Source organism: Abramis brama, assembly GCF_963993115.1.
Source record: "Abramis brama genome assembly, chromosome: 11".
NCBI classification, from domain to species: domain Eukaryota; kingdom Metazoa; phylum Chordata; class Actinopteri; order Cypriniformes; family Leuciscidae; genus Abramis; species Abramis brama.
This window is the reverse complement of record NC_139973.1, coordinates 28,089,571-28,111,911: the sequence shown is the minus strand read 5'-3', so window position 1 is coordinate 28,111,911 and position 22,341 is coordinate 28,089,571. Positions and strand designations below refer to the sequence as shown.

The 22,341-nt window shown below is 35.2% G+C and overlaps 1 protein-coding gene across 1 annotated transcript in view; it reads right to left on the bottom strand.

Moving 5' to 3' along the window:
* Positions 1–22,341, bottom strand: part of plxnb1b (plexin b1b) — a 63,364-nt gene that overhangs the window by 6,635 nt on the left and 34,388 nt on the right. Inside the window, exons 12-33 of the mRNA XM_084129709.1 lie at positions 21,536–21,670; positions 21,337–21,459; positions 20,669–20,759; positions 18,967–19,124; positions 16,130–16,281; positions 15,904–16,009; positions 14,915–15,051; positions 14,633–14,809; positions 14,163–14,358; positions 13,141–13,383; positions 11,157–11,339; positions 10,017–10,165; positions 9,665–9,765; positions 9,143–9,360; positions 6,870–7,048; positions 6,727–6,793; positions 6,289–6,435; positions 2,877–3,042; positions 2,613–2,716; positions 2,124–2,208; positions 1,345–1,511; positions 1,030–1,190 (exon numbers count right to left, since the gene is read on the bottom strand). Coding sequence (XP_083985835.1) covers positions 1,030–1,190; positions 1,345–1,511; positions 2,124–2,208; positions 2,613–2,716; positions 2,877–3,042; positions 6,289–6,435; positions 6,727–6,793; positions 6,870–7,048; positions 9,143–9,360; positions 9,665–9,765; positions 10,017–10,165; positions 11,157–11,339; positions 13,141–13,383; positions 14,163–14,358; positions 14,633–14,809; positions 14,915–15,051; positions 15,904–16,009; positions 16,130–16,281; positions 18,967–19,124; positions 20,669–20,759; positions 21,337–21,459; positions 21,536–21,670 — 3,245 coding nt within the window. The remainder of the gene's footprint in view (positions 1–1,029; positions 1,191–1,344; positions 1,512–2,123; positions 2,209–2,612; positions 2,717–2,876; positions 3,043–6,288; positions 6,436–6,726; positions 6,794–6,869; positions 7,049–9,142; positions 9,361–9,664; positions 9,766–10,016; positions 10,166–11,156; positions 11,340–13,140; positions 13,384–14,162; positions 14,359–14,632; positions 14,810–14,914; positions 15,052–15,903; positions 16,010–16,129; positions 16,282–18,966; positions 19,125–20,668; positions 20,760–21,336; positions 21,460–21,535; positions 21,671–22,341) is intronic.

Sequence of the window (22,341 nt, the reverse complement as noted above, 5' to 3'; positions counted from 1 at the left end):
GTGGGCAGATGCTTGAGTGTTTTTATCCTCTTAAGGCTTTCAATAGCCCCTTTCACACATACAGTACAATCTTTACTGGTTAATTACCATTAGGAGATCATGTGTGAACAGGTCCTTTTCAAAGATACTGGTAACATTACCAGTAAATTACCGACATGATGCAGTGTTTGAACAAAGATTGAAGACTTCCGGTATGAGCACATAGGAGGTCAGAATGCGCTGATGTAAGAAGTTTGCTTTGGGCCTAACATAAATCCCTGACGGAGCTGTTTACAGTAAGCTCCACTGCTTTTAATTGTTTTACAATGTAAACATGCGCAACATCATTCACAACTCCCTACATTAGTCAACTAATATAATATAATTCACTTAAGGGAGTGAATGAAACTCCCTGAGTTTCGCACTGAGTGCGCAGGAGAGGCTGCTGCTTTTGCATAGTTTGTGCTTGCAGGCAGTTCCAGTAGTAAGCTGAAAAGATTTATCTTGAACTCTGTCATGGAAACTATGTATAAACCTTAATTAAACAATTTATCTTCGTAACACAAATGAAGAGATCTTTAATATTTTCTTAACATTTTGCTTTATCCATTCAAAGTCCACTACATCAAAAAGTACAACAAGACATCGAAAAAGTAATCCAAATGAATGGAGCGGTTTAATCCAAGTCTTCTGAAGGGACACGATCACTTTATATGATGAATAAATTTAATTTAAAAAGGATGAGAAAATATTACAAATATCTTTATTAGTGTTCTGAAAATTATCAAAGTCTTATGGGTTTGGAATGTCATGAGGGCAAGTAAATGACAAAATCTTCATTTTTGGGTGAACTGAACCTTTAACACAGACATTGCAGGTTCAATATAAAAAATGTGACTTAGGAAAAAGACATTGCTGATATGACAGTTATATTTATTGTGCATAAATTAACCTTCAAGTTTCTTGAGCGGAAAATGCACCACCATTCCCAGACTGAATCTAACATATTTTAGCATTTTATTTAGTTAAGGTCACTAAATTAATTAGTACCTGTTTGTTTTCCAGATGTGAATAGTTTCAGAGTCTGAAATGCCATGGCGCGCTGCATGATCATCAAGCAAGTCAAAGAAATATTTGATTGCCAGAGGAACTGGCTGACTAGTGCTGAGAATAACCGTGAACAGATCATCCACAAACTTCTGCAGTGTACCCTACAGAAAGACAAAGACAGAGCAAGTTAACAGGTGTGTGAGAGTTCATTTGGTTTTTTTTATTCAGCCAGAGATATACAGGAACTGGTATGAGTTTGGCTTCTCTTTTATGTTTTTATCTTCTGGCTGTGTGAATATGTGTTTGTTGGAATACCTTCATTGACAGTAGCCGTGTGAGATAGATTTCTGGTATGGTCTTGGCTCGTTCTCGTTCTTTTAAACTGCCTCGTCTGTGTTTGGGTAACTCTGGCTCCTCGCTGGCCTTCACTAGATGCCACAGCCTCACTCCTCCCTCGTCTGCATCCTCTAGCATGGGTGTCTCTGCATAGTGAGAATAAACATGGTTAAAAAAAATCAATATATTCCAGTGTTGAATATAGAGATCATAATAAAAATGGTAGTTATGTGTTAAAAAAAAGCACACTTTTATTCATTGGTTAATCTCATATGTGTAGTATGTGCTATAGTAAAGCTACAATTACTTTTTTTAAAGGACCTCAATACAAATGAGATATTTTCTACATTTTATAACCCATTTTACCATGAAGTCAACTTATGTTTTGTACATTTTGTTTTTCAGTTTATTTTTTTGCAGGAAAAGACAGCAAGGCTGTTTTTCATAATTTTTTCCCTATTTTAAATAGATATGGAATGTGTGGAAGATACAGAGATTCCGACTACAATGCCTAATGCACAGATCTTTTTATACATCAAATTATTTTGTGCTGCCTGTTGGATTTACTAAAGACATAAACAACTGTGTTCACATTATTGATCTGTGCCATGACGCATTATGCTGTCAATAATTATTTATTTTTTTATACATTACTGTATTGTTTCAAAATTAATCTAAACAATCATGAGAAACAGAACCATGTTTTGTGCATGTGTGTGAACATGAACATTATAGATAGTCACATGTACTGTACTCACTCTCCCCTACAATGTAGTCATGGGTATCATGGTGAATATGTTTGCTATGGCGTGGAACCAAAGCAACAGTTGCTCCATCTGGAACCTAAAATCCCCAAAATATGTGAAGAATGAAAGTTTAAAAAAATTAAAGTATACTTGTATATACAGTTGTAATCGAAATTATTCAACCCCCATTGCAAATAACGTTTATTGCCAAAATTTACAGACTTTCAGCTGTTTGCAATGAACAAAGCTAACAAAAGTAATTGAAATAGCTCAACACAACAAAAGTTTCAAGTTGTTTCTGCAAATTCAACTGAAAATGCTACTTTTAATGACTTCTGCAGTCTCAAAATTATTCAATCCCCTGAACAGAATCCCTCACAAAAGCACAATTTCCTGTAATCCTGTAATAAAGTTGCGTATCCCTGATATACATGAATAGCATTTTTCACAAAATTCACATTATACGTTTACCGACAGCTTGACTGCTTGATTGCGTTATACCTTATAATGCTGGAGCGTGTTGAGGCGTTTCCAGTTGCCCTGAACCACAGACGTTAGGTCTTCATCTGAGAGGATCAGGTGACCTGCTACACCAGAGCGCCATTCTGGAAATGTCCAAAACAACTTGTACATTTAAAGACAGGAAAGGTTTAAAAGAAACAAATAAAGACTGAAATAATTAATTAATGAATACAACTAGAGAGAACACAGTGTGTTCAGATATGTAAGAAAGAGTGCAGACATGTACATTATGAATGTTCTCACCCAAGTCCACGGAGTCAGTATGTGGTCTATGAGAGTATGAGGTGCCCTTGTAAACCTGGTCTAGTATCTTCTCTTTCACCTGGGTTATAGTGTCACAATCTAAAACTTTAGCAGCAACTGGCTGAGCTTCATTCACACCTATTCCCTGCATCAAGACATCCACAGTCTAAAGAGAAAAAGAATGAGAGAGAGAATTAAGTATTTTTGTAAATCACATTTTTATTATCTAAATTTTATGTCAGCACAATAAAATCTGCTTATAATTCTGTAATAAATCTGTGAACAGGTCTATTTATTTTAAATGTCCCCGTTGTTGTTGTTTTTCTTTCATTTTCTCTCTAAATCATTGGGTTCTGGTTAATCATGATATGTTTAAATTGCACATTTGTGTTAATGTATATGAGTTTGAGTAAAATGCAATATTTGACAGCACTGTGTTGATTTCTTACAAACCCTTAACTTATACAATCTCCTGCTTCTACCTGTCACAGTGGGTTCAGGCTAGGATGAGGAGATGCAGAGGATCTAACTGCAGCTATGACAAAGATAATCTAAGCAGTGGTGGACAGTAAGTATTTTTACTTCGTTATAGTACTTAAAGAGATAGTGCACCCAAAAATGAAAATTAGTCCATGGTTTACTCACCCTCAAGTCATCCTAGATGTATACGACATTCTTCTTTCAGATGAATACAATAGGAGTTATATTAAAAAATGTCCTGGCTCTTCCAAGCTTTATAACGGCAGTGAATGGCCGTTTCTGTTTTGAAGTCCGTAAAAGTGCATCTATCCATCATAAAAGTGCAACTATCCATATAAAAGTGCATCTATCCATCAATAAAGTGCATCCATCCATCATAAAAGTGCATCTATCCATCATAAAAGTGCTCCACACAGCTCCAGGGGGTTAATAAAGGCATTAAGTTTGTGTAAGAAAAATATTCATATTTAAAACTTTATAAAGTAAAATAACTAGCTTCCGGCCAAACAAACATACGGATTCGACTTAATCCTAAAGCGCACTTACACAAGAAATGCGACGTACTGCTGATATTTACGCTACGCCATGAAGCACTACACTACTTCTGATGCCATAAGTTGCGCTTTAGGCGCAAGTAGTGTGTTCATTTGGCCTGAAGCTAGAATTTTACTTTGTAACGTGTTAAATATGAATATTTTTCTTACACAAACTCATTGCTTCGCTTCAGAACGCCTTTATTAACCCCCCATTTTATGATGGATAGATGCACTTTTATAGAATTCAAAACAGAAACGGCCATTCACTGCCATTATACACCTTGGAAGAGCCAGGAATTTTTTTAATATAACTCCGATTGTCATATACACCTAGGATGACTTGAGCGTGAGTAAATCAAGGGCTAATTTACATTTTTCAAGTATCTGTATTTTACTGGTTTATTTGTTGTATTTTGTATTTGGTTGTTTTATTTTAAGAAACATTTACTTTTACTTCACTACACATTCTAAAGCATAATATTGTACATTTTACTTAACTACAATTCCTAAAAAACATCTTGTTCCTCGTTACTTTGAACTGAAGAAATCATCACGCGCTCCAAGACATGACAGTGGTGTCCGATTCATGAACGAGCTGATTCTTTTCAATGAGCCTGTTGAATCGATTTGCAAATCGCAAAAAAAACGATTCATTGGCGAATTGAATCCGATTGCAACTGTTCTCGAGTCAACAACTCACCAAATAATAAGTTCAGAGCGAGTCTCCAGTTAACTGAATTCAGAAGACTAACTGAAAATTAGCCAAGAACCTGGAGATCCTCGGAACGTGAGTGCAAGCACAACCTATGGCATGAAAAGGAAGTCACAAATGCTGAATTTTAGGCATATTCAGGTCACGACTGTCAGTTGTTTGTTTTCCTTATTTTTAAATACTATGCTATATTTTGTACTTTTACTCGAGTAAAATTGAAGTGGAGTGCTTAATACTTATACTGGAGTAATATTTTATAAGAGTATCTGTGCTTTTACTCAAGTACTTGATTTGTGCACTTCGTCCACCACTGAATCTAAGCGTGTATTCACACCTGTCTTGTTTGGTTCGATTGAATCAAACTCAAATTCGTTTCCCCCTTAGTGCGGGTCTTTTGGGCAGGTGTGAATAATACAGCAATCGCACTCGGGTGCGGAACAAACAACTGTACCGAGACCCAGCTGAAGAGGTGGTCTCGGCCCAGTTCCAAATGAGCTCTGGTACTGTTTAAATTTCTGTCCAATGAATGGATGACCTTAGCACATGTGTGGTTTTGTTTACAAATTTTGGTTCACTTGCAAAAAGGGCATTGTGAAAGCGAACCACACCAAAAAAAATCAAAAAGAAAAATCAACATTGTATTTGGTTCAGACCAAAGCAAGTGAACTAGCGGACTTTCCTGGTGTGAATACGCCCTAAGGCAAAAGCATGAAGAGAGATCACAGGAGAAAATAAACAACAGCTTTACATAATACATAAAGACAATACTTGACAAGGAACTGAGAAAACAGATGTCAATAAATGAGGTAAATGAGGAACTCAAGACACAGGTGAAGATAATTTGTAACCAAAGAAAAATTAGCAAAGGGTACCAAGAAAACAGGAATTAAAACACAGGAAAACAAGAACAGAGTGTTCTCAGATCTAAATTCAGACTGGCTCATCTGAGATGTTAAAACAGCTGAACCCTTTGTTTTTCCCTATTGGCAGTCAGTTTATCAGAACCAGAAAACCGGAGTTAAATAGCCTGGTATTAATTAAAGGTTCAGTGAAGACAACTACAAACATTCTCCAATTATACTATATAGGGTTGAAAATCTACAAACACTTTTGCTTTCCTGTTCAAACACCATTTTTTCTAACCACAAGGGCCATTTGGAATTCCTAAAGACACAACAGCACTGATAGTGTAGTGCTAATTGTCACACCTTTAGTACGGTGGGGGAAGGTGTAATCTGATGATTGGTCAGTTTGAGTGTCTCATATATGGTTTTAGTCACATGGTCAAGGAAGGGATAAAAGAAGATTGTAAGTGTTTCTCTGCTCTCTCTTTTCTTTGGCTCTTCTTTCTTGGATCTTCTCTCATCTTGGGGCCTTCTCTTTAGTTCTCTTCTCTTTCTCTAGCTCTAGTCTTGGGGCTCTCTACACTAGCTCTCTACACTTTCTCTCAGGTAACATTCTACAATTTATTCTGGGTATGATTGGTACCACATATTGTTAGTGTAAAGTGTAAATGAACATAGTGATTCACTAATAGTGGACACAATTTGGAGATAAGATGGAGAAAGTGTTTCAGTAATATTAAAAAAGTTTTTTACAGATGCTTTTTTGGCAGAAACACTGATTACCAAATTAGACTAATGACCTAATACTGTATACTGTATAAAGACATTTTCATTCTAACCAGAGTGCGGTATTCCAGATCCTCTCTCAGCAAGCGGTTATCATTTAAGGTGTATTTGGCTTTGCCCGTCACTGCATCCACAGGTCCTTTATCCACCTGGTGTTTAATCGCTCTGAAGAGCATGTACAGAGACTCACCAGCAGAATACTGAACACAGAGAGCACAATTTCAATTAAAACATATGGGTAAAAAATTATTATTATTATATTTTTTTTCAATCCTAATGCACAACATAGTGCATCTTGCTGGGTCTCAAGAGGTTGATTACATTCTTAGACAAGTATTTTACATTGGTAACTGTAATCATATTTTTCAGAACTGCATATTTGTGTCATCAAAATAAAACAATTCCAAATGTCTCATCTACAAATATTAAATTGTATCCACAGTAGATATATGTATTAAAAACCAACCAATCCCACCAATTTCCATACACACCCTTAAGAAGGCATAGAGACAGATGGATATCCAGTTGGTCAGGAGCTTTTCAACTACTGTCTCAGTTCTGAAAAGAGAATTAAAGCCTCAATCATACAGTCACTTTTGTTGATTCATAATGTCAGTTAATCCATCATTCTTACCTCCGCAGCATGAGTTTAGGGTTCTTGGCAATATACTGTTCCACCAGATCGTTCAACAGTGTTTTAAGTATGTCAGTGAAGTATTCTAGTTTGCTGTGAAGAGCCACAGTGAGCAAAGATGCCACATATCCTCTGTCTCTGGGTGAAAATGTCCTCTGGCTTTCAAGAGTGTGGATAAACTGTAGGAAAGAAACATGAGAGAATAAATATAAAAAGGTGGAAAGCATTATCATTTAGTTATTATGTTAGTGTATTCATTTACAGACTCATACACAACTATTTAAAGGTCTTATTTAAAAAAAAAAGAAAAAAGTTCTGACCATCAGAAGCTATAAAAGATATTTACATGATTCCAATAAAACAAAATAAGCATAATTTAACCTGATCATCCTGTTAAAAAAGTTCTCACCATCACTTAATGCGGTGCGTTTCCTTTTTGAGCATTAGTAAATGTTTGCACCTTTTGTAATAGTTGTGTATGAGTCCCTCAGTTGTCATCAGTGTGAAAAGATGAATTTCAAAATCAGTCACTGTTGGAAAGGGTTCACATACGCAGAAGACGCTGGTAAACCAAAGATTGTGCAGTTCCTGGATTTTTGAATCAATTAGGGACTCATGAACAACCATCACAAAACAGTTGTGGATCATCAAGGAATTACAAATCAAGCGCATCTAAACTTTTGAATAGGGAAATTTTTGTAAGTTCAGTTATTTTTTCATGTGGACTATGTAAACATCTGTTTTGTTATATTTATAAATATTATATATTTCATCACGACCAGATGAAAACAATAAATTATCTAAATTGACAGAGTGTGTTAAAGATCTAAAATACTGGATGACGTGTAATTTTCTGCTATTAAATCCAGATAAAACGGAGGTATTACTTATTGGTAAAAAAAAACTGCCCACAAAACCTCTTACAATACAACTTTAATTTAGAAGGATGTCCTGTTACTTTATCCACTACAGTAAAAGACCTGGGTGTTATATTAGACCTGTCTTTCGAAAATCATATTTCATATGTTACAAGAACAGCCTTTTTCCACCTTAGAAACATTGCTAAGCTACATAACATGCTATCTTTTTCTAATGCAGAAAAGTTAGTTCATGCATTCATGACCTCGAGACTAGATTACTGTAATGCTTTATTAGCTGGTTGTCCTGCATCCTCAATAAACAAGCTACAGTTAGTCCAAAATGCAGCTGCTAGAGTTCTTACTAGGTCAAGAAAATATGATCATATAACACCAATTCTATCATCTCTACTTTGGTTACCTATAAAGTTCCGTATCAATTACAAAGTATTACTAATGACCTATAAAGCCCTAAATTGTTTAGCTCCTAGGTATTTAACGGAACTTCTATCGCCCTACAATCCATCGCGCTCTTTAAGATCACTAAATTCGAGGCTTCTGGTCATTCCTAGGATATCTAAGTCCACTAAAGGAGGGAGGGCGTTTTCACATTTAGCTCCTAAACTCTGGAATGGCCTTCCTGATATTGTTCGAGGCTCAGACTCGCTGTCCCAGTTTAAAACTAGATTAAAGACGCATCTCTTTAGCCAAGCATTCACATAATACTTACCTTTTATACTACAGTTGAATCAGATTGAATGCATTAATATTATGAACAGCAGCTACGCTAATTATTTCCCATCTGCTTTTCTGTTGTTATCTCGGGTCGCTAGTCCGGAGGTAAATACAGATTGTCAGCTCCAGTTTGTATCCAGCCTCCCATGGAAACTACAGATGCCCCCACACCCGTGCAGAGACGACTCGAAGCCTGTGAAGAGACGACTCGACGCCTCTGAAGAGACGACTCGACGCTGGCGATATGTTTATGCCCTAAATTAATACATGATTAACTAACTGTATTTTTCTATGTACATTTCTGAAATGCACTTTCTGTAAAGCTGCTTTGAAACAATATGTATTGTGAAAAGCGCTATACAAATAAATTTGAATTGAATTGAATTGAATTGAATTTTGTGAAATAGCAGTTACACTGTATTTTGAGGTGTCCTTGTTACAGTGTAATTACAATAGGTTCCGAGTAGTGCCATCTTTAGTGCCATCTGTGACATTTTCAACTGTTGTTCTGTCTGTACAGTACGCATGCATCAGATGGACGTTTCTGGCCATTGTGCCATATCTTGTGTTTTCAGAGTCTCACACCACACACTTTGGATTATAAGATGCTGTCAAGTTAAAAGATGTTCTAAGCTCAGATAATACACTCAAAAGTGAGGAAAAAGCTATTATTTCCACTACCTTTGTGAGGAACAGTTTGCTGTTGAGGAGATTAGATAACTGAATGAGTCCCTGCTCCACCGTGGCCCGCCGACACTCCTGCACGTCCAGGTCTCTGTGAAGTGGAGACTCACGATGTCCAGGAAAAAAGATGCGTTCGGCATACATACGGTACTCCAAGAAAGGAATTCCTGATCCTACCAGATCACTCGACATATCCATCATTTCAGTCATCAGGTCTGAGTAGATTTAAGAGTCAAATATACGAAGGTCAGGCTTACATGAGGGACTTTTTGGGGAAAAAAATGAATGGCAAATACTGCACTAAATAATTTTTTATTTGTTTAAATATTTCAAAATTAAATCAACTCCTCAGAAGCTGGGGAACAAGTGGGCTATGTTTTGACTAATATTTCCAAATGGTATAATTTTATTTTCTTTTTATGAATGACGGGTTAGACGGGTACTATTCTTAAACTTAATTAATTAATTAAAATCTTATAACCGTCCTCTGGTCTTATCCTAAATGTACCTGTAAATTACCTGTGAACTCTTTTTTGCAGCGGTCTCTCACACTGGTCTCTAGATTCTCCAGCTGGATCTGAACTTTTTTATAATCTCTCAGAGCCTGTTTACTCTTTCTCCTAAGAGAAATGAGAGAACACAAAATAAATTCCATTCATACACCAATCTATAAATGTTTCCAAAATTAGTTATTGCATTATTCTTGCATTCAGGAATGGACTGGCCATAGGTAGAAAATGTACATGCTACAGAGTCATAATTACATATCCAATGTCCAAATATGTTGAAAAAAAGCTACACTCTTTATAGGGTACTAACTTTTTCACAGCACTATATAAGCACATTCTTTCATATTACATTTCATACACACCTGTATATAAACACGATGATAAGTACAATAAGAGCAACAAGAGACGCAACTGCTCCAACCCCAATTTGTGCCACCAGTGGAAAGATGGAGTGACTAAGAGAATCATACTGCACTTGTCCCAGTGAAAAGTTCAGGTTTCCCATATGCACCTGAATACAGACAGACAAACTATTATACACCACTGTTCATGCAATACAATATTCACTGCAAAAATGCAAGTTTATAATCACACTTTCAGAAAAAATGATGTAGGTGCAACCTGAACCTTATAAGGCCTGACATATGAAATAATAGTCCAACATTTTTTTTTAAATGCAACATTTATTGAACCTTTAGACAAAATCTATATTTTTATATATGCATATATATAAACATTATACGTCTTGAGTACCATATTTGATACATCAGGCTTTTATGGCTCATATTATGATTATATTATGAAAATATTAATTTCATTGTTGTCACTGTATCTCCCAATAATATGTTTTAGTAAGATGATATTTAAATGCTTAGTTTTCTGATTAAACCTCTGTGGTTTTTATTGTGGGGGGTCAAAAATAAATAATGAAAAGCAGTACAATGACGATTGAGAAATGTACATATAAACATTCCTCAAAAGTCAGATTTGTCAGACTTTTCAGCAAAGCCAAGTCACATTTATTTATATAGCGCTTTTTACAATACAGATTGTTTTAGCTTTACAGAGATAACAGGACAATAATGCAACAAAGTTTGTTTCCATAAGAAAATAGTGTCACAGTCCAGCTTAAGTTCAGTGAGGTTTCATTTTTGTTGTACAAAAGTTATTTATTTAGTTCATTTATATATATATATATATATATATATATATATATATATATATATATATATATATATATATATATATATATATATGTAGCCACTCTGGAGAAAACTGTGATGTCATCACCCAGCTCAGATCAGTTCTCATATAGTGGTGTCAATGCAGGCAGATCAATATTATTGTTGAATATTAAATTAAATGTTAAATTTAAGCAAAGTTTTAATCATGTTGATAACTTAGAGTTAGCCTAAGAAATGTGCATACAAAATCTAATACAGTAGCTTTATAGGGTTAAGCTCAGTCTGTGTGTGTTGAGAGGGTGTTGGCTTCAGGCTTACAATAAATTCTGGAAAGGCGTCAGCTCCCTCTCGCTTGCGTCCATGCCTGAGGGAGAGCGGGGGCTGCTGGGGTGGTGGCTCACAATAAAGGTGATTATGTGTCAAAGTTTTCACAGTACAAACCCCCTCACCAATCAGAGCTACTACTTCCTCTTTAAAGATGGCCAAGTCTAAATTCTCACCCTGCGGAAATAATTGAAAAGGGATACAAGAAAAAGTTAAGAGGAAATATGAGATTAAGCTTTTAAAAATGAGTAAAAGTAATAATTGGGTGATAATGTAAAGTGACCTAGTCAATATTGAAAAATAAACCCAGACAAAAGGATTTACCGGAGAGTCTTGCACCACCCTGAGGGCGTATATTTTACGATAATGACCTGTATGTTATTTTAAAGCAATGTACAAAACAATCAACCAAGCAAAAAGACAAAAACTGCAGTAATATTAATCCTGAAGTCCCCTGAGATAATTTTCAATACAATTGATAACTGAGATGCAAGATGGTGCCAGTTCCATTTGTATGAAATGAGAGATCCGGCAGTGTGATACAAAGGACATGAAAGTAGCACCCGTTTTAGTTAACAGGATGAATGTTGCCATGGAGTGAATACTAGGAAATATATGACCGCTGAATGCTGAGATTGGACAATTAGACTTCATGGGAATGAGACAATTAGCCCATCCAATTTAATCAATATTGACTGTCATGATAATAAATAAATAAAAATTAAATATAAAAAAAAAAGATGCCTTTGAATTTATAGTTTCCGTGTGACATCACATCCTTATAGGAACGCCCACTTGGAGGGCAAAACAAGGCTCCATTGACCGCCAGTTGTTTTTCCCAGGTTTGTACTAAATACTAATGTAGTGAGATGATATTAAAAGACCAAATTCAGTATACAACCTATTGATGATGCATACTATGTATAGCAAAGTTTCATGTTAAGCGTTTCGTCAAAGAAATCTATTATAAAGAAAACTTAAACATTTAGCCAATTGCGTTCATGTTCCGGGCTCTTCGGCTCACCTGTACGTATAAATATTATCAGTAATGTGTATACTGAATTTGATCTTTTACAATCACTGTTTAAGTACATTAAGGCACTTTAAGGGTTTTTGACGTTAAAGAGATAGTTCCACCAAAAATGAAAATTCTGTCATCATTTACTCACCCTAAAGTTGTTCCAAACCTGTATGAATTTTTTTTCTTCTGCTGAACACAAAAGAAGATATTTTGAAGAATGTCAGTAACCAAACAGTTGATAGGGCCCACTGACTTCCATAGCATTTCTTCCCCATACTATGGAAGTCAATGATTTCCTCAAAATATTATTTTGTGTTCAGCAGAAGTAGGAAATTCATACAGGTTTGGAACAACATGAGGATGAGTAATTTTTGGGTGAACTATCCCTTTAAGCAGTTTAGAATGTACCGCTATTTTTAGTGATTGAAATACTGTCAAGTCAAGTCATCTTCATTTATATAGCGCTTTTAACAATGTAGATTGTTTCAAAGCAGCTTTACAGAGATAAACGTATAATTTAAGGTAACAGAGATTGTTTTGGCTTTATAGCGGTTCTTTAATAAAGTTATTTTCCAGCTAAAGTTAGTTTTGATTGATTCACTTCCGTCACAACAATCATTTGTTATTAAATTAGGGGCCGCTAAGACGACACCATTCTCTCAACACAGACTTTAAACGCGAACCTGTGATAAACGCTGATGGCGTTCACATGCACATTAAGACTGTGTGTGTGTGGGGGGTGGGGGGTGGGTGCTTTATATGGATCGCATTTGCCCAAAACTAGAATTTTGTTCACATATCTTGTTTTTCTTCTTTTGAGAGGTGACCTAAATATTTGGGACTTGCAACAGATGAAAATTTTACAGGCCTGTGCTACAGTTCTATGGATGTTTTGTCCTCCAGGTCCAGCGTGACTGTTAAAACAGAAAAAATGACAACAGAAAAAGCCCCACTAACCTCCACAGATATGACTGATCCAGGTTTGTAGCGATATGGTTTTGTGGGATCAACATGGTTCAGCGGGTGCAGGGTTGGGTTTGGCTCATAGGTGAAAGGTGATTGGCTGACAGAGTTAAAGTCAAAGCGCAAGTTATCCAACAAAAACTCAACCTGCATATGACCACCAACTACTTGAGGGTCTACACCAGGGGTCCGACACAACAACAGAGAGGAGGTTTTCACCTCACAGTGCTCCTCAAACTACAGAGAAAACGAAAACAAGAGAAAGAGACAACACTGTGTAAGTGGACAAATCCACCAAAATATTTCAGACAAAATTATGTTTAACTTTAGAGACTGTTCACCAAAGACTTTAATCTATAATACTAATAAAAAAAACCTTCATAAATCAAATAATGTGTTGATTTTAAAAAAATCAAAGAGACAGATTTATTTTAGAACAAAGTTTTTCTTGAATTTCTCACTTCAAAGTCACCTGGGATAGAAGAGTCTGCTAAATGAATAAATGTGTAACAGTCAACAAAATAAGATTAGAAAACACCAATCGCCAACCAATGCACTCACCATAGTCATATCAGATGTGAAATCATATTGTAACTACATGGTTCTTAACACAAAATGAACAGCTCATAATGTATTTATGAATAATCTAATGTCAACCAGTTTGTTTACACCTTGAGTTGTTGCCTTGAATGAAGCACTGGGGAGAGATTTCGTATTCATGTACTTTAAATTTATGTTTACTAGCTATTAGTCATTTGCAGATGCTCCTTTAATAATGAACCTTTTTTGGACCAATCTGGTGAATGTTAAGTGTTTTATTTGGAAAAATCTTGAGATAAATTTAAAAAGCCAAACAATAAAATTCAATAATAAAAAAAGGCAGGAAATGAGGAAACGATTTAGTAATCTGTGCGTTCAGTTTATAAACTGAGTATAGATCTGCTATTGAAGTTTCAGTTTGTGTTGTGTGTAGTTTAAGTAAGGTTGAGATTAAGCAAGGTTAAACTGAAAATCACCTTTTTGAATGAACAGTATGTGTTTTCTGTACAGTCTGCTTCTTGCATTTTCACATCTGTTACATTCCTAGTTTTTCTCCGTCGCCTGCGTTTCTTCCAGGGGGGAATGGAGTCTGGAGGGACCACCATTACTTGCATCCGAGGCTTCTGTACCACATCCAAATTATGTCCCAAAACTTTAATTACACGCCCTCCGCTGCAGTAAGGAAGAAATGTTAAGTGATTTATGAGAGTAGAGAAAAATCGCATACAAAAGTATTTTTTTTAAAAGCCCATTTTAAAATAAAAGCTCCTAGACACAGACCAACTTTAATACAAGTCTATAAGATTTGTTTTGCACATTTTAGGGTCAGCCAGACAAAAAAGTAAAGTTTGTTGTATTCATTAAATGTCACTGTCACTTTGAATAAATAAAATAAATAAATGAATAATTGTAAATATAATAAGTCTGGTAAAACTCAAACACACACCTGATAAAGCTCTTAGAGGGCATGGCATGTGTGATGTTGGGGTCAGGGGTATAGTAGTAGCCACTGGCATGGAGATGTCGCTCAATGTTTCCATACCGCACAGTCACCCTGTGCTCTCCTGTCCCGTTACTAGCACCAGTCAGACACTTAATAGTGTCCTCCTGAACACTTGATATTCTGCAGAGGGATAGAAGGGGATAAAAGAACTTCCTAATCACAGACAATACTCATATTACACCAAATTACAGGAGACGGTTTTCCACAGTGATACGTAGCACTTACAATGAACAGGGCACATTCCCTAGTAGGACACTGATATCAGTAACACGACCAGTCAAAAGATTTCTGCCTGTGATTGTCAGAGTTGTTCCTCCTGCCCGTGGCCCTTTATGAGGAGAGATTTCTATCAGCTTAGGGTCCTTAAGAGATGAGATGAGAGATGAGAGATACAATCAGAGGAAATTCTGCATCCAAGAACTAAAAAACTACAGCAATTCCACAACAACCATCTTCACATAACAACAATGCTCCAATGCACATAATAATCAGATGACAAACAAGAAATGGAGGGATAACAGAGGGAGGGAGGATGTAAGATATGACTTTAGGCATTTACAATGTTTTATAATGTGGTGAAACCTTAGAGTTAACCTTTTAAGCTGCATCAATGCACAATATGTATAGTATACACACTGAAATTGAACCTTAAATATGTTGTCTCTATCCCACAAAACTCAAAAGTCTGATCTTTTATGCACAGGGGCAAGTGATTTAACTGTGCAAAATTACTATTCTTTATATATAAAGAGATCATTTACTCATCATTTGTTCCAAACCTGTTTGACTTTCCTTTTTCCATGAAACATAAAATTAGACATTCTGAAAGATGTACTGGTCACTATTGTCTATATAATTACAATGAATGGGGACTAGAGTGTTCAAGCTTCAAAAAGGACACAATAAAAGTATTATAAAAAATTTATAAAAGTAGTCCACACAACTCGTGTGCTATTTATCCAAATCCTCTGAAGCCATATGGTACGTTTTTGAGACAATCAGCCCGAAATATAAGTCATTATATCTATTCCGCACACAAAGCTATTCTTTATGATATTCTTTGGTGCTTTTTGTTAAATACTTTACTTTCATTATACTGAGTTGTATATACAGTGGCCAGAATGGAAGACAAAGTCATATGTTTTTGGAAAAAAATTAAAAATGGTAAGTCATTTTTTTAAACATAGCTAGTTAATAGTAAAATGCAAGTTAACCTGGTAGCTGAATTTTTGACTTGACAGGCCAAAGCCTCCACCAGAGACTTTCACTGAGATGTGACCAGACTTCTCCTCTCCACTGGCTGTAGTTGTACATATAATTCTAAAGAATGGAGGGTAAGAAAAAACACAAATGCGTGAGACACAAGGAAAAAAAAAACATATGGCCAAATATTATTTAATCAGTGTAATAAATGAACTGCAATTACATTATGGTGTTTACCTGGTGGATATTTCATATAGATGTGGTATAACAGTGCAGGGAACAGCCGCAACAGTCACAGACTGAAGGATATCCTGAGCTTTCTGTCCCAAGTTAGACCCAGAAACGGTTAAAGTAATGCCTCCTTCCACCAACCCTGACAAAGGCTCCACCTAGGGACAGAAAACCAACATCTTAAGGATTGATTTTTTAATATGTTGGAATAGATTTACATTTACACTTACACAATTGGAAGTGTTTTTATCCAAGTTGACTTACAGTGCTTTTAAACATACCTACTGTAGAAGTCATTTAAAATTAATGATTACTTTTGATAATTATGCATTAATTATTGCTCATAGGGCCAGATTTACTAACAGCTTGCACCAGCGGAAACCCTTCTTTTGGCATTAAAAAACTACTGTCAAAAATGACTAAAGACGCAGTAAAAAAGAAAAGGCATGGACATTTATTTTTTGCGGCTGACCTTATTGCATATGCATTTGTAGGAGTTTCCTTTCAGACGCAGCATTTATGGGAGGAGAGTATTCAAATAAACCATGCAACATGATTTACTAAGTCAATTTACTGCTATTTTTGCCATGTCAGCATTCAAAGCTATTTTCATGGCAAATTCAATTACAAAAATACAAATATCATATAAATACAATAAAAACAAAACAAACAAAAACAGCAAGTCATATTATAAAAAAAGATTTTTTAAATTAACATATGACAAAACCTTTTCAGGCATAATTTTATTAAATATGCCCTTAAGTGAAGTAACTTCATAAAAGAGCATTCTGCTTGTATTAAGTCCAGGACAATCCAATAAAATATGTTTGACAGATAAGGGAATCTTACAAAACATACATAAAGTTGGGTCTTCACCTTTAAGCAAAAAAGCATGGGTCAAACTTGTATGACCCATACGACATCTGGTGTAGACCACTTGATCAAGTCTAGTTTTAAGAGTGATAAAAAGTCTGTTTGTTATTTCCGGATGAGTTTCATACAACTTACTATTCTTGCACATATTCCACTCTTCTTGCCACTTATTTAATATGTATTGATTAATAATCAGTCTGATATCTGAGGGAGGAATTTCACATTCATTAACTTCCTGATTAAGAGCTTCCTTGGCAGCTGCATCAGCTCGTTCATTTCCTGAAAGTCCAACATGGCCTGGAACCCAGCAAAAGATAATACTGAAGACCTGATTTAGTAGATAATCCACTTTGGTTAAGATGCAATCCACTAAAGGATGATCAATTTTTAAAGTGTCCATTGCTTGAAGGCAAGATTTCGAGTCTGTAAAAATTATAGAATCCTTTAGTTGTGTATTTTCAATATGTTCCAAAGCTAAAAGTAAAGCACGTGCTTCAGCAGAGAAAATTGAGCACTGTTTTGGAATACGGATTCCATAGCGTTGATGTCCAGTCACCATTGCTGCCGTTACACTATTTTCCACCTTCGAACCATCTGTGAATATAGGTACGTGAAAAGGGAATTGGTTTCTTATGTCCAAATATTGCTGTCTATATACATTTGGATGATTTTGATCTGGAGATTCTGTAATCTTTCAGAGGATGCGTAATAGCACCCCCTACCGTATAACAGTGAAAATACGGAAAGTCGGAAAATTCCGTTAATGGTGGGGAAGCGTGGTCTCATAAATGACGGTAAATTCTGTCAATGACGGGGAAAGAGTTAATCTGTTAAATCTGTTTCCCGCCGGAACATACCCCCTTATCCGGACTGAGTGGCAAAAGAGCCTTCTGCGTGACTGGATTTAATAGGGAAAACTGCGAAAACGTGAGCAAAACAAACAAATTTCAGTCTAAACTAAAGGTTGGACTCAATATAGTGTTCCTTACAACTTACAAAAGATCAAATGATCCATTGAAATTAACATGCAACCAGGAATAGTGTTTCCTGACATTTATATGTGCCTGAATTCTATGCCGGGGAAATACATAAAGCTAATTTGCGTAATTTTTTTTTATAGTTTATTTAAAAATATCCAATTATGCAGAACATTAAATATTGAATTGATGAGTTATCAATACAATATATAACAATACAATATATAGGGTATGATTTTACCCCAAAATTCAACATATAGACACAAAATGATGTTTCGCCGCATGGAGTCCAGTTGTTTCTATAAATTGCAGCGATCCATTTGCTTCTCTGTTCTGTAGCTTTCGGCAGTCTGTAAAAATATACTTCAGATTTCTTGTCAAATCTATTTGTACAGTCAATCTCAAAGCTCGTTCCCGTTTTAGATGTGTTCTGTGTGCTTTTCGTGGCATTCACGGTGAAAACCAATGCTGCCACTCCGGCCGACAGTGACGTCACGTGCATACCCTCTTTACAGACATACACACACAGCTTCCACTCCCTCAGACTCTCTATGTGTGTGTGTGTAGAAAGTAGAAGGGGAATAACAAAACCGAGAAAAGAAAAGGCCCCATTTACACCTGGCATTCAGATGCTTTTCAGTCGATCCGATTACAAGTGGTCAAGTGTAATACGAAAGCAAAATTTATTTAGTTTTTACCTGTCTTTCAATTAAAGTTTCTAAGAAGTTACAAACATATGCATGTATATATATATATATATATATATATATATATATATATATATATATATATATATATATATATATATATATATATATATGTGTGTATATGTGTGTATGTATGTGCGTGCGTGCGTGCGTGTGTATATATATATATATATATATATATATATATATACACGCACGCACGCACGCACGCACACACACACACATACATATATACATAAACACCAAAGATGCTGCATTTATTCAAGTTTGAGAAAATTTAACAAACCAAATGAATCAGAGGAGCAGGACAGGTCATTTGGATGTGTTGAGAACAGGAACCTCTGTAAACGCAACCGGTCCCACACCACACACAGCTGTACTTCTGATCTGCAGTGTGACAACGGCTACAGTCCGAGTGTCCAACTGTACAGTTATATAACGTCACTGCGGAAGAGAAAGCACACAGAATCACAGTGATCATTACAACACAGTTACAACAGACAGAGTAAAATTCAAATACATGAGTGAGATTCAGTAACTGGATTTTCAAAGAATTGTGCAGCTTTATTTAGCAACCCTTCAGACAAAAACAGATTATCAGGCCACAGGCATGACTAAACAGAGCAGGGAGAGACGGACAATAGGAGACATTATCAAGAAAATAAAAGGAACATTCCATGAATGCTGGTGTTCTATTACTACTTTGTAATTTTCCTCTTTGAACCATTCAAGTTATTAAACGCAAGTCATTGACTGTAAGAAAAAAAAAAATCGAACAAATATTTTTTATTTATATAAAGGATATATATAGTATAAAAGGAACATTAATCACTGTTGTACATTCAACATATGAAAAAAAAATGTATACACATACAGTACAGGTCAAAAGTTTGGAAACATTACTTTTTTTTATATTTTTGAAAAAAGTCTCTAATGCTTATCAAGGCTGCGTTTATTTGATCAAAAATACAGAAAAAAACAGTAATATTGTGAAATATTATTACAACTTAAAATAATAGTTTTCTATTTGAATATACTTTAAAAAATAATTTATTCCTGTGATGCAAAGCTGAATTTTCAGCATCATTACTCCAGTCTTCAGTGTCACATGTGACATCCAGTCTATCACATGATCCTTTAGAAATCATTCTAATATTCTGATTTATTATGAGTGTTGGAAACAGTTCTGCTGCCTAATATATTTGATGAATAAAAGGTTGAAAAGAACTGCATTTATTAAAAAAAAAAAAAAAATCTAACAATATAAATCTTCTTTACTATCACTTTTTATCAATTTAACACATCCTTGCTGAATAAAAGTATTGATTTATTTCAAAAAAAAGAAAGAAAAAAACATTACTGACCCCAAATTACTGACCAGTAGTGTATATTGTTGTTACAAAAGATTTCTATTTTTAAAAAATGTGCTTCTTTTGTTAAATTTTAATTTTTTTACTTTTTATTCATCAAAGTATCCTAAAAAAGTATCACAGGTTATGAAAAAATATTAAGCAGCAGAACTGTTTCCAACTTTGATAATGAATCATCATATTAGAATGATTTCTAAAGGATCATGTGATAGACTGGAGTAATGATCCTGAAAATTCAGCTTTGCATCACAGAAATAAATGATAGTTTAAAGTATAATAAATTGAAAACCAATTATTTTAAATTGTAATATATCACAATATTAAAAAAAAATTCTGTATTTTTGATCAAATAATTGCAGGCTTGATGAGCAGAAGAAACTTCTTTCAAAAACATTAAAAATAGTAATGTTTCCAAACTTTTGACCTGTACTGTACGTGTGTGTGTGTGTGTGTGTGTGTGTGTGTGTGTGTGTGTGTGTGTGTGTGTGTGTGTGTGTCCTGATACATAAAACCATATAACTCAATAGGGTTGTCCTTTCTTATTCACATGACTGCATGAATGCATGCATGCATTTTGCACAAACAGCTCATCATGAGCATCAAAAGAATTATACTCACCATAAAGATCAGTGCTGTCAATATGAAAAGTGTCTTTTCTCTTTACATACACCATGGCATTATACTCTCCAACTGGCTCTTCATAAGAATACTACAGAACAGATGGGGAGAATTTACATAGCATCAAAAACATTTGCAAACTGCAGTTTTTTCTCACAGAAGCATACATTTAAAACTGCTACATGTTGTTGTTGTTGTATCTTTAATTGTTGTTGGCATTTGCCTCTATTTTAGACAGCATTGTAGGGAAGTGACAGGTTGGTTTAAACCAGGAGAGGTGAGGATCTATTTGCAGCAGTCAGTATTAATAATATAAATTAAAACATCACTAGAGCACTGGAGAACCACAAGAACAATGCAAACCAACTTACAGTAAATAATGACGAGAACAGACAAAAGACTGAACTAAACAGAGGGTATAAATACACAGGACAATGAGGTAGAAAACAAGGAACAGGTGGGACTAATCAGTTAACAAATCAGTAACTAAGGCAACTAAGGAAACCGGAATCAACACAGAGAGGGAACAACAGAAAAAAAAGGGAACAGAAATACATGACAACAAAAAACTTAAGTGAGAAACCCAGCAATGACACACATCGGAGCATGCAACAAAACAGGTAGCCATAGCAGAGTAGAGATTTTTCTGAATTGTGTTGATGCGGTACCTGGTGGGCATGACAAGTGATGTCAAACAGCAAAGGGTTTGCCTCATTCAGCGTCACATCTGCATCAACAACCACAGTTTGCCCCTCGATCACCAATACACACTCATACGCCAGCTCTTGGTCCTAGGAAGAAGTGTGTGTTTAAACATGTTTTTAAATGCAGATGTATATTTTTTAAGAAAGAAGTGGTTGTTTTTACCTGATAGAGATGCAAGTTTCGGGCCAGCAGAGAGATTTTTCTCTGAGTTAGGACAGGAAGCAGAGAGGATCCTTGAATCTTCTCCACACACGGGCAGGCTGATGCCCCCCAATTGACAAATGTGCCTTCATCAGCCTGTTAAATAAATAAAAAAAGGTCAGTTACATAAGAACATATGGCAGTGAATATCATGTCATCCAGTGAAAACGAGGAAGTAGGAAAAGGTGTATTTTATAAATATAGGGTTCCCAGTGTACAAATTCTGTATAAAGTACTAGCATAAGGTAGAAGAATAAACATTTATTTCTTGGTCATGATTTGATTCGTTAATGCATACTAAATCACAGAGTGTGTATCGTCTGAATCAGCATATTTTCTTGTTTAATTTCATGTTTAATATTTATTTAAAACTTTCATGTTTGTATAAAAATAGAAATATGGTGGAGCAGATGGGCAGTGTAAAGAGCTAATTTCAATCATTTAAAAAAAAGTTTTTGTTGTACAATAAAATGTTTTCTTTTTGATCTTGTTGGATTACAGTGCTTTAAAAATAAAACAAGGTTGAGTTAAGGGAAAGAGTTGAAGGGAGTTTGTATACCAATAGTATAACTTAACTTTAATAGTGAACTTAACTTTTTAACTTTTATTAACAGAAATGGCAATAATTTACCCATAAATAAACAAATAATTAGCTATTGTGTAATATGTAATACTACATTTGTTGTAATCATTCATTTTAAGGTCTTTGATATTTTGCAATCCATACTATTTAATGAAAAAATGGGCATAGCCATTTTTAAATGGTA